Raw genomic sequence first — 12,500 nt, forward strand, 5'->3', positions numbered from 1 at the left:
ACTGCAGAGTAACAAAAACAGCACGCAGAAGTAAAAATGCACAACTATGCGTAAGGTAGGCGCCGTGGGTCACGCCGATCACTCGATGCAGAAGTAGAATTCAGCCTTTAGGGACTAAGCCAAAGGAAAATGAGTGAATGAATGTCTTGAAAAACATGTACAGTCGCAGTCAGAATTATTAGCCCCCTGTTTATTTTCCCCCCAATTTCTGTTTAAGGGAGAGCAGATTTTTTTTCAGCACATTTCTAAGCATGATAGTTTTAATAACTCATCTCTAATAACTGATTTATTTTATCTTTGCCATGATGACAGTAAATAATATTTGACTAGATATTTTTCAGGATACTAGTATTCAGCTAAAAGTGACATTTTAAGGCTTAACTAGGTTAATTAAGTTAACTAGGCAGGTTAGGGTAATTAGGCAAGTTATTGTATAACAATGATTTGTTCTGTAGACTACTGAAAAAAAATTAGCTTAAAGGGGCTAATAATATTCACCTTAAAATGGCTTTTAAAAAATTAAAAACTGCTTTTATTCTAGCCGAAATAAAACAAGCAAGACTTTCTCCAGAAGAAAAACTATTATCAAACATGCTGTGTAAGTTTCCTCGCTCTGTTAAACATCATTTGGAAAATATTTTAAAAAGAAAAATTAATTCAAAGGGGGGCGAATAATTCTGACTTCAACTCTATTTGCAGAATCGTTTAAGATATTAAAAGCAGTCAGAATGAGTTAATTCAAGTTCTGGTAGCTGTGCTTTGTGTTTTTAAATCATGATATTTCAGTAACCACAAAAGCAAAGGACAAATTTATCTGAATATCAGTAAATAAACATCAAATATGCAAATGTGATTTTGATTTAATGCAGCAGTTCAACAAACAAACACATTGAATTTAGGGATATACATTATTTCTTCTTTTGAAAGCAGGCCCGGATTGGCTAATCGGGAGGACCGGGAGAATTCCCAGTGGGCCGGTCCGTTTTTTTTGCCGCGAGGGCCGGTGTCCCTAGCTCCAGAATCTGTTGCTCTCAGCAGTCACACTTTTTAAAAATAATTTATTTATTTACTTGACCACAGCCTTCTTATTCATTATTTTACCGCAGCTCTGCTCTTTTTTCCTGCAGGTTGTGGTACAGTGGTTAGCATGTTAGGTTATGACGCCGCCAACCTGGGTTCGATCCTTGTCTGAGTAACATTTTTTTATTTTTTTTTTTTATTGTTAAGACATATAATACTGTAAGGGTTGTTGATCATTTGAAGTTCTAAAACAGCTGTTTTCTCAAAAAAAAAGACGTGATAGTGTAATTAGAAACTGAATTGGAAATGACCTTATTTTAAAGGGCCATGAAACCCCCTCGTTTCAGCAGGGTGTTTTCACACCTCTTCTTTGGAAAAAGTCAGAAAAGTGGGCGTGTCCAGCTCTGTTTAGGGGGGAGTGTCGGAGGAACTAAAGTGGGAGGGTGTGGGAGTGTCGATTTGGGCACGCGCGAGTTTCAGAGTCAAAATACACACACACACACACACACATACATACAGGAGAATGTGATGGTGTTTAACCTACATGGACATCTGTAGTCGAATTATTAGCCAAATTATTAAATGGTGGACTTTAACTGCAGTTTGGCTCTTTCATTTAGGGAATTCATTCATGCCCCTCGCGACACACGAGATATTTGATTCGAGGAGCTGCTCTAAGCGTGTATTTTTCATGCAATGTTTTATACCGCACGGCGAATGAGAGAAAAAAACCCTCTGGATTTCCCAGAAACTTAGATGCACATGACAGGTAGTGTCAGAAAGCCGCGCGTGTTATTCCGGTCACTAAATACGGTGAAAATCCTACACGAGGTTAAAGTTTGGTTGTGGTGCTAACGTGTTTACACTCTGTGCAATAGTTTGTTAGATACAAACAAACTGAATAAACAAAGAGCACTGGTTGCTCACTTACCAAATCTGTAGAGACAGGACAATCACCAGCAACTAGAGCCGCGTCTTTATGAAGAGAATACTACAAACGATTCCAGATCCCAGCGTTTGCAGATGAGAACAGCTCTCAGGTAAACAATAATCCTCCTTAGACACGTAAGTTATTGTTGTCGAGCGTCGCGTACACTGTAATCCACACGTGAGTCTGAGCTCTCACAGAGAGAAAATGAAAACGAAACTTAACTGCAGCAAACTATAAAAGCAACACTTCACGCTTGTTTTGCCAACACAACGTGGCGTCTCTGTCCTGAAAACACGGTGATAGTAATGAATATTAATGAAGTTGCACAATAGAGTGCGCTGATTGGTTTGACCCAAGCCTTACTCATGCATTAATGCAACACACTGTAAGACGTAATAAGACTCACTCAGGCACAGACGCCCAGTCTGCACGCTGGAATACACACTATTATGTCATGACCGTGACGCAGCTTCAAAAATTCGTTTCAAACAGGAAGTACGAATTTGCTTAAAATAACGCAAAAACAACCAATTTACACTTTTTAGTGAAATATAGGTGTCCTAATAGTGTTTTTAGCAGTGTGTGACACATATACGACTGTCAACAGCTCAAAAAATGTGTTTTGGTGTTTCGTGACCCTTTAATATAGTCAGTGGTGAACTGAGGTGGGCCGGTCTAATGCTTGAAACTCCAGGGCTGAAAAAGAGTCCCACTCCAGCCCTGTTTGAAAGTCATCAAAAAAGTTCCTACAAATGTCCGAGCAGAACTATTCTCAGTATCAAAACAATTTGATTCATTCATCATTAGCATTTTTTGCACAATATTTCTCCCTAATCAACAAACAATCATTGTTCATAATGCTTTTATAATGACTTAATAAACTAAATCCCCAATGGGAAACCAATTGTAATGTTAATTTGTCATTGCCATGGAAACTGAGATGGAAGAATGTAAAATAAAACTGACCTGAAACCGCTCCGGCTGTCATAAAAGCTTGGACATCTTGACTCCAGCTATATGTGTGTTTCTCTCAGAGCCCGATTTCTCCTATCTGGACGCTCTGGCTCCATATCAGCCGCTGGCCATGAAGTGTGTTTACTGTCCAATAGACACACGGCTCAACTTCCACCAGGTCTCCAAACTCCTGAAGGACATCCAGGTAAGTCTTAGTACATTACTGGTACACTAAGCAAATTTAGGCCAACAATGTTGATATTTGAAAGCACCAAACCCAAGTCCTCAACCCTTTTCGATTGTTCTGCTTTAGTTATTAGAGATGCTAGGAAAGGAAAACCTGGATAATACCTTGGCATAACTGAATATTAATCAATCAATCAAACAGATAAATAATTAAAAGTACTTAAAAATGATACCGTGAGCATTAGACAGCATTGTTTCCTCATTTTCATCTAAATCCTATGTGGAAAATCCTTGTGAAAAACAGACCAATTGGGTCAAAGCACATATTCGACGATCCATACTAGATAATTAATATGCATAAGCCAGGCTGCATTTGATTGGCTGCAATGTTTCTGCATGAAATTACAACATTGATAATAATTTCTTATTTATTTGTAAGTTTATCTAAGCTTGTAAATACTTGGTATGTATGTAGGACTCTTATTTTGAAAAAAAAAAAAAAAGACCAGCATTATCGAGCTCAAGGGTAATGCAACCAAGCATAGAGTATTACATTTCAGATTAAAGATTAAGATTAAATTATTTTCAGTGCCCATGAAGAGGCGTAAGGTCTGTTTAAACGTATCTTTTTGAAAGTTTAACGTGTATATTGTGAAATTTGCCACATTTCATTTTGTAATGAGGCAGCAAACACGTGTAAACTGCACAATATACTCTCACCGGCCACTTTATTAGGTACACCTGTCCAACTGCTCATTAGCGCAAATTTCTAATCAACCAATCACATGGCAGCAGCTCAATGCATTTAGGCTTGTAGACATGGTCGAGATGATCTGCTGCAGTTCAAACCGAGCATCACAATGAGGAAGAAAGGTGATTTAAGTGACTTTATACATGCCAAGGTTGTTGGCGCCAGACAATAATAATAATAATAATACAGTAGTCAACATTTGAAGTGGATCAACCACATCTTTGATCAATTTTGTTCTAAAACTATTCAACAACATCTATTCTTGTTTTAGCACAATTTTGATCCCCTTCAAATGTTGACTGCTGTATACTACGCCTATAGAGAGTCCTCACAAACCACAAAAAACCAACCAGCTGTTCTCCTGTGTTTGTCCATCAGCCTCTTCATGTGGTGTGTCCAGAGCCGTACACACAGCCTCCTCCATCTCAGCCTCACCGCTCAGACCTGATGCTGGAGCTGCAGCCTCCACCCATGGCCTACCGCCGCTGCTCCGTCCTCAGGCTGCCCTTTAGACGGCGATACGAGCGAATTCACCTGCTGCCCGAGGTCAGACACACACGCGCACGCACACAAACTTGCTGTTAGAGATTTGATCAACATTATAAGAGAGACTTATTTCTTTAATATACTTTGTTTATATGCTTTTATTTGTATATGTTGGGTTTTATTTAATTTTGGCTTTAAGTTTTGAATTTTGCTATCAATAGTTTTTATTTTTTATTTTTATTAAACTCAACTGAACTTCAACTTCAACTCTGAAATCTGGACTTTACTAGAACTATGTGAAGCTGCTTTGACAATCTACCCTGTGAAAAGTGCTCTATAAATAAACATGAGTTGAATGAAGTGAATTGAATGAATTAATTTTTATTTATATGTAACTTTTTTTGTCAGTAATTTTACTATTTTAGCTTAAACATATTTTAGATGCTAACACAGAATTTCTTTTCTTTTTTATATTTTGTGAATATTTATTTTAGAAAAATATATAGTGCATTGGAATTTTTTTGTAGTTTTTCCTTTTGAATGTTTTATTCTAGTTTTTATTTTTCTTTAACGTAAATATAAAATATTATGTGATACTGTTATTTTATTTTATATTGTTTTTACAAAAAAATCAAACACGGAAAGTCTCAAAAACCTTTTTGTAAGAGGAACTACTTTCTTCAACCATTCATTCACATCTGCAGCTATGTCAGAACAGCAAAAACCCTTGCTAATTCACAAATGTCACTTAAGAGCTTTAATGATTCTCTAGCGTAATGTCTAAAGTGATGGCAAAACAGCTTTTTTTGCTCTCATTTTAAGATTATAAGGCTGAACGACATGAAATGCCATCAGTCTACAGAGATTTCCCAGTATTTCTCTGTTGCAATTGGGATATCACAATAATTAACCCCGAAAAAGCCAAAGCAACACAAACACTACCAGATTACTGTAGTATAAATACAGCACTACATCATGCAAAAGAGAGAGATCGACTTAGAATGTCACTCACCTGTTTTATAATGATGTGATCAGCTGTAGTTAGACATTTACAGAGTTTTTCTCTTCTAAGTGCTTATTATGCGGTCTCTGTCGCCATCTTGTGGCAGAATGTCTTTGCTCTTCTCAGTATGACAGGCTGATGGCGGCCGATGCGCTGAATCTCTGAAATTTTAAGAAAAGGCACTATGCTTATGAATAAACCTTATAGTTGCAATCTGAACTTTCTCGCATAAAAAGCCTCAAAAGTTCAATATGTTGTCCAACAGCAGCAATACATTGTAGTAGAGCTGAACGATTCTGGCTAAAATGGGAATCGCAATTTTTTTGCTTAAAATAAAGATCACGATTCTCTCACGATTCTGTAGATGTAAAATAAAGGTATGGTAAAAACAAACATATGGCACAACATCAATAATCATTTGTAGGTCTACTGGTTTTTATAAATAGCCTAAATCTATTCTACTTATAATAATTCTGATGTTGAATTATGTTTGAGATATATGCTTGCTATCTGTCATATTAGACTATTTTGTTCACTGGTAAAATCAGACATTTGCCATTATCAGATTATATTCAACATTATATAGGCTGGAGTAGTTATACTGACATTGTAAACATTTATTTTCATGCACAACTGTGTGTTCGCTATGAAAGAAAAAACATATCAAATGCTTGTCATAATCATAACTCTAAAATGCCATATGATCATTTAAATGAAGTGCACACTTTTGGTTTCATTTTGACTACTGTTCATACTTCCCGCACGGCTCCCAAATGATCACGCTGTGCCTTAAACTGAATATTATTAACAACTGTATTACCTGTTACTCGCAACATATGCAGGGTCTGTTCACTAAAGTACACATGCCTTATCTGCTCACGGTCAGCAGCTCACGTCACATGTGATTTCCCGGCCGCGAAAACATTATATGAAGACAAAAAATGACATTTTAAGGTGAATTATACCTTATAAATACAGTATGTGACTCATGATTTGGAGGTTTCAATGTCACTGAGCAACGTGTGTGAAACTCGTGCGGCCGCCTTTTCTTCTCTCCTGAACTTGAAAATATGATTGACAGAATCGTAGAAATGCTGGATTAAGATCGTCAAGGGGGTCGAATCGAGATCGCGATCTTTTAATGATTAATTGTGCAGCTCTACATTGTAGTGAGTTGCTTGGTGTCTCATTAGTCCTAGTGTTGGTGGAGTAATACACAAAGATGAAGAGGCTGTATGAGTGCTGATATTACTTTATTATCTCACGGCTATAAGAAAAAAAAGTGCAAAGTGGCTGCGTATTGGCACTGCTGGGAGGCATGCATTGGCTCAAGGCCGCTGATTCAAGAACCAGACTGAACTATTTTATATATATATATATATATATATATATATATATATATATATATATACATATACACACACACACACATATATACACACACACACACACACACATATATATATATATATATATATATATATACACACACACATATATATGTATACACACACACACACACACACACACACATATATATATATATATATATATATATATATATATATATATATATATGTATATGTGTGTGTGTGTGTGTGTGTGTGTGTGTGTGTGTGTTGGTCATGCTTTTGAATACATATTTTCACATAAGGTTGTATTTAAGTTTAGTAATTTTAGTAATTTGAACTTTAAAATTTGAAGGGACTTCAAGACAACATAAATGTACCTTATTAATTACCTTTATTTTATTTCTGCTCTATTTCATTTGATATATTTGACTAGTTTCAGTTAACTATAACAGAAGTGGTCAAAAAAAGAAATATTTTAGATGAAATAAGTTCATAGTTCATATTTTTAAAATAGTAATCATCAGACAGTATGAGTGATGTTTCCTGCTGAACATGTTGAGGATCTCAGTGTGTTTTCCCTGTAGTTGGCCAAATCTCTGGTCCCCTCAGAGGTGAAGGCCGGAGTGTCTGTGGCCACAGTGTCTGCTGTTCTGCAGTCCAAGGACAACAAACACGTCCTGCAGGTCAGTGTGTGTGTGTGTGTGTGTGTGTGTGTGTGACATCAGGACACAAATGTGTATAATGACATGGGAATGGCACAGGGTTTACAAAGAGATGGTGAATCATGAGGACATTGCCGGAATTAGTTTAGTTTCAGAAAGTAAAACTGCACTGTTTCCTGTAAGGGGTATGTGTTAGGTGTAGGTCAATAGTATAAAAACAATGGAAACCTTTGGAATGTCCCCACAATTCACAAAAACAAACATGTATGTGTGTAAGAGACTGAGTTTGTGTGAAAGAGTGAGAGAGAGAGTACTTGTTTTTATATCCCAGTGGGGACTTAAACCTGAATGCACACAGACTCATGGGGACTTGTCACCATGGGGACCAAAATTGAGATCCCCATGGGTAAACATGCTCATAAATGCAGATTGTTTCCTGTGAGGGCTGGGTTTAGGGGTAGGGAGAGAGAATGTACAGTTTGTAGTATTACGCCTTTGAGAGCCCCCTACTGGTTACAGGAACAAGTCAGGTCTGTTTGTGTGTGTTTGTACAATCTAAAAACACTGGACACCTATGGAACATCTCCACAATTCATGTAAACAAACATATTGTGTGTGTTTTGCAGCCGGTGCCCAAAGTAGCTCCAGTGGCTCCCAGTAAGAAGAGGAAGCGTGTGCTGGAGGAGCCGCCAGAGCAGCTGAAGCCCAAAACACTGCTGAGCGGAGCCGTTCCTCTGGAGCCCTTCCTGGCCACATTACACAAGGTACACTATAGAGACATATGTGTGTGAACTCCTGTAGCTTTAAGTCAAGCCAGGACACGAGTCTTATCAATGCAACACACACTCAACCTTTCAGCTGTGAAATACAGTCTGTGTTTTGTCCCGGGGCGCTATACAGAGAAGCACACACCTGATTGATGGTAATTCAACTCATTTAGGATCTGCCGTTTACATGTTGTTTGAACTGAAAGCACTCTATCATGAACCTAATCTACCAAGCGCTGTAGAATTCCTACAAATGATGAGCATTTCTGAGATCAAGCTGTTCTTAGATTCTTGGGAAAGTGATGTCACACATGGCAAGGCCCCGCCCACATCTTTTTAATTTGAACACTAGTGCTATTCACCTACTTGTACTACACAAGTGTGCCGCAAGCCTGCGTTTGAGTAAAGGTCTCGGCCGTTAGATCGCCCCCTGGGGGCAGGCTGCAGTACAAGTCATAAAGCCCGCCTCCTCCGTGTTAATGAAGCAGACTTGAGCCCAAATAAAAAAAAATATTACACTTGCAATAAAATGTCCCGAAAGATGGTTCTGGTCGATTAAGGCACTGGTTATTGTGCTGAAATAGGTGCAGATCTTCATTTTTGTAAACAGTTTGTTTTTAGCAGTAATTTAATGCTGGGCGTGTCATCGTGATTGACAGCTGTGATTGACAGTTTCTCAAAGCAGCGCGTCTGAGCTTCAGCAGGAGACTGAAGTAGACTGAAATGTTATTATTCGATTTCTGTGTTATTTTACCATGACAAAATGAGTTCAGCAGTAAACTATAGTTTCTGACATACATGATCCTGGTGGAACACTGTTTATTCGCTAAGGTCAGGGCTTTTTTTCGGGCTTTATTAGTTTGCTGATACACGCCTAACCACCCAGATAGCACCCAGTTCCGGCTAGATTCTCGCCTGCCAGAGACTTACCCCTCAGAGCTCAGACTGACTAAAGCTGCGTCCCAAATCGCATACTTATGCACTATTCTACGCCATTTTGGAGTATAAATAGTGTAAGTAGTGTGTTCACACTGAAAACTCTAAAAATAATAAGTGCACTTTAATTACCCGGATGATGCACTCATTCAGCCGCTAAAATGAAGTGTGTAATGATGGACACTTCACGCACTCAACGACCGCAGATTTGCTTACGTAGCGGAAGGGGCGGAGCTATCGGACGCACATGTTGGATAGCTTTATTTATTTTGGATGGTGAAAGCAAAATTCTCCTACGAGAGTGATTATAGCGCCTCCCGATGGTGAATGCGGTAATACTCACGGCAGGTATTATTTGATAAGTCGGTTGTTTATTTTACTGATTTGGCAACCGTCAAACATCATCAGGGAAACAGTTTGAATTTCCGCTTAGTAAAAAAACATTAGTGTGCCATTTGGGACAGCACTACATACATATACTATCCTGTTGAGTGTGTAAGTGCATAAGTACATAGTGCATGAGTGCATAGTGTATAGTGTGCCATTTGGGACGCAGCTTAAGTTACCTCTGCTGGACCTACTCCGGATGCCTGGACTCACTGCCCGATTCCAGCCCGAGTCAATCGAGCCAGATGCTGCGGCCGAGCGAGCCGGCGCTGCCGCATGCGAGGCGGAATCAGCCCGCGACGCCGCGAGTAGGTTATGCGCTGCGGCCCGGAGCTGGCGCTATTGAATATATAAAACCCTCATATTTGTTAACGTTATTACTTAAAAACGTTACGTACCGTTATAACGTTATTATCTGTGTTGATATGACAGCAAACGCATGCTGAGCAGTTCAGGGGCGTGGTTGATTTTACATAAAGCGTTTGGTTGGAAGCTCGACTCCGCTCATTTTCGCGGCTCCTCCTCTGGCTCCATCAGACAGTCCTTCTGCGCATGTCAAGGCTCCAATTTCAGCAGTCTTTTGCGACAGTTTGTGCTCGTCAAGCAGGCGTTTTGCCCTCAAGGCGTTCAATGGGAAAAGGGGCTGTCGCGTCGTCCATATTTTTTACAGTCATTGGTACTACATCTTAAAGATGCCCTATCATGAAAATCTGGGTATACCAAGGTATGGTAGAATAATAAAACATCAGTATATGGAAATGGGCATACTGTGAGCCTCAGACACCACAGTTACAGCTCAAAACACCCATCAGGTTATTTAATAGACCTTTCAGAGTATTAGAATTTTATGCTCTGAACACTGAAGCTGTTTTTGTTGCCTGTGCCTTTAAAAAGTGCACCTATGGTGAAAAATCTACTTTTCAAGCTGTTTGGACAGACATGTGTGTATAGACCGTCATATTGGGGTGATATAAACACACTCAGTCCTTTTTTTTCAATTTAACAACATAAAAACGGTGGAACAATTGGAGCAGTTTTGAGACCGACCGCAACTTGACGTAGAAGTGCGGTCCCCCTGCCCACCAATATTGATTGACAGGCGCACATTCCATATCCTCAGTTTGTTGTTTCACTTCCGCCCTTTTTCAGCGTGTGAGTCAAAGCGATGTCACCAAAGGAACACCTTTGCTCTATTTTTATTGGGCTCAACACAAGAGCCTTCATCGTCTTTCTGCGAATGAGCAACAGAGACTTAACAATTAGCGGTCATTTAGGCTGAACACGCAGTGAATGCAACGTATCGAGATTCAGGCCATTTAAAACAGCTGATCCACCGAGTCTTTCAACACTCTCTCCGAAAACATTCGATTGATCTCGGCTGGCCATCAACATTCACCACATGATCGCTCTCACCGGCGCCATTGTTTGTAACTTTAGGTGGGTTTGCAGACATGTGTACTTTTCATTGCATCTTCCTTAAACTTCAGCCGTTTGCATTTTCTATAGTCACAGAAGCTCCCCGTCATCTCAACTAGGTGCGGCTGTACGGTGTGAGTGCGTTGCCTCACGTGCGCATCCCTCTATTGGAAATAATGAACTTGCCTTAGTTATAGCCTCAGTCAAAGTTAATCCAGTGTGCTTGGGTATTAGTCTCGGTGTACAAGCTCAGAACTGTAAACTAGCACACAGTTGGCATAACTTTGTTTAGTTGATGCAGTTTTGTTCTTGAGTAGTACGGTTAATAGTGAAATCCCTTTACGGATGACGCATGCATCGTTACATATCGGCTGTAAAACTTTATAAAGACACAAATGATTTTGTAACTACCGCTCTGACACATTAGGAAGATTCCTCAACAGTCGTCTCTGCTTGGTCTGTAGTCGTACATGTACAGCTGAATGCTGATCCTCTCACTCATGTTGCTTCTCTCTGTCTGTCTGTTGCCATACACAAAGCAGTGGAGTCCTTGGCTCCACCTCCTTCTTAAGTTGGGCGAGAAGTCGAAACTAATTTTCATCTGTGTACACGCCCCTAAAATTACACTTTTTAACACATTATAATAAAATAATCTGAATTGACTGAACTGAACCTAAACTGACACACTCAGAAGAACCATAATATTAATATTAAATCTTAAAAAGGGGTCAACTAGGTGCCCTTTAATGCTGGTTCTCCCCTCCCATCATTCCCACAGGCCTGTCAGTGTGTCCCTCAATCTCCACCTTTGCTGCGTCAGATAAACAGCACAGTGACTGACATGAAGGAAGCACTTTCCCAATGATTATTTGATGTATTTGACGTATTTGATGTGAAGTTAATTCTGTTTTTGATATACACTACCTGACAAAAGTCTTGTCGCCTATCCAAGTTTTAGGAACATCAAATAATAACTTGACTTCTAGTTAATCATTTGGTGTCAGAAGTGGCTTATATGAAAGGCAAAGGCCTTTAGATTACGCTTATTTTACCAAAAGAAATTATGATCATGTCTTGATTTTTAATTAGGACAGTACGGTCTGACTTTGCTTAGACAAAAGTCTTGTCACTGAACAGAAATAATGTCCAGTATAGAATATAAAGTCATGCTGCAGTGGAGACAGAATGAATATTGTGTCTGACTCCATCATGAGCTTGGAGGACTGCATCCATACATCTCTGCAATGACTCAAATCACTGATTAATAAAGTCATCTGGAATGACAAAGAAAGCGTTCTTGCAGGACTCCCAGAGTTCAAGGTGCTTTGGATTCATCTTCAATGCCTCCTCCTTCATCTTACCCCAGTCATGCTCAATAATGTCCATGTCTGGTAACTGGGCTGGCCAATCCTGGAGCACCTTGACCTTCCTTGCTTTCTTTGATGTGGAGGCTGAAGTACGAGCAGGAGCGCTATCCTGCTGGAGAATTGTCCCTCTTCTGTGGTTTGTAATGTAATGGGCAGCACAAATGCCTTGATACCTCAGGCTGTTGATGTTGATCATCCACTCTGCAAATCTCTCAACGCCCCCATACTGAATGTAACCCCAAACCATGATTTTTTCCTCACCAAACTTGACTGATTTCTCTG

General features: G+C 39.4%; 1 protein-coding gene across 1 annotated transcript in view; it reads left to right on the plus strand.

The window, feature by feature from the left end:
- The window catches only part of ints9 (integrator complex subunit 9), a 36,573-nt gene that overhangs the window by 17,641 nt on the left and 6,432 nt on the right, over positions 1-12,500 (plus strand). Inside the window, exons 13-16 of the mRNA NM_001077270.1 lie at positions 2,986-3,110; positions 4,221-4,388; positions 7,268-7,366; positions 7,972-8,109. Coding sequence (NP_001070738.1) covers positions 2,986-3,110; positions 4,221-4,388; positions 7,268-7,366; positions 7,972-8,109 — 530 coding nt within the window. The remainder of the gene's footprint in view (positions 1-2,985; positions 3,111-4,220; positions 4,389-7,267; positions 7,367-7,971; positions 8,110-12,500) is intronic.

Source organism: Danio rerio, chromosome 20, assembly GCF_049306965.1.
Source record: "Danio rerio strain Tuebingen ecotype United States chromosome 20, GRCz12tu, whole genome shotgun sequence".
NCBI classification, from domain to species: Eukaryota; Metazoa; Chordata; class Actinopteri; order Cypriniformes; family Danionidae; genus Danio; species Danio rerio.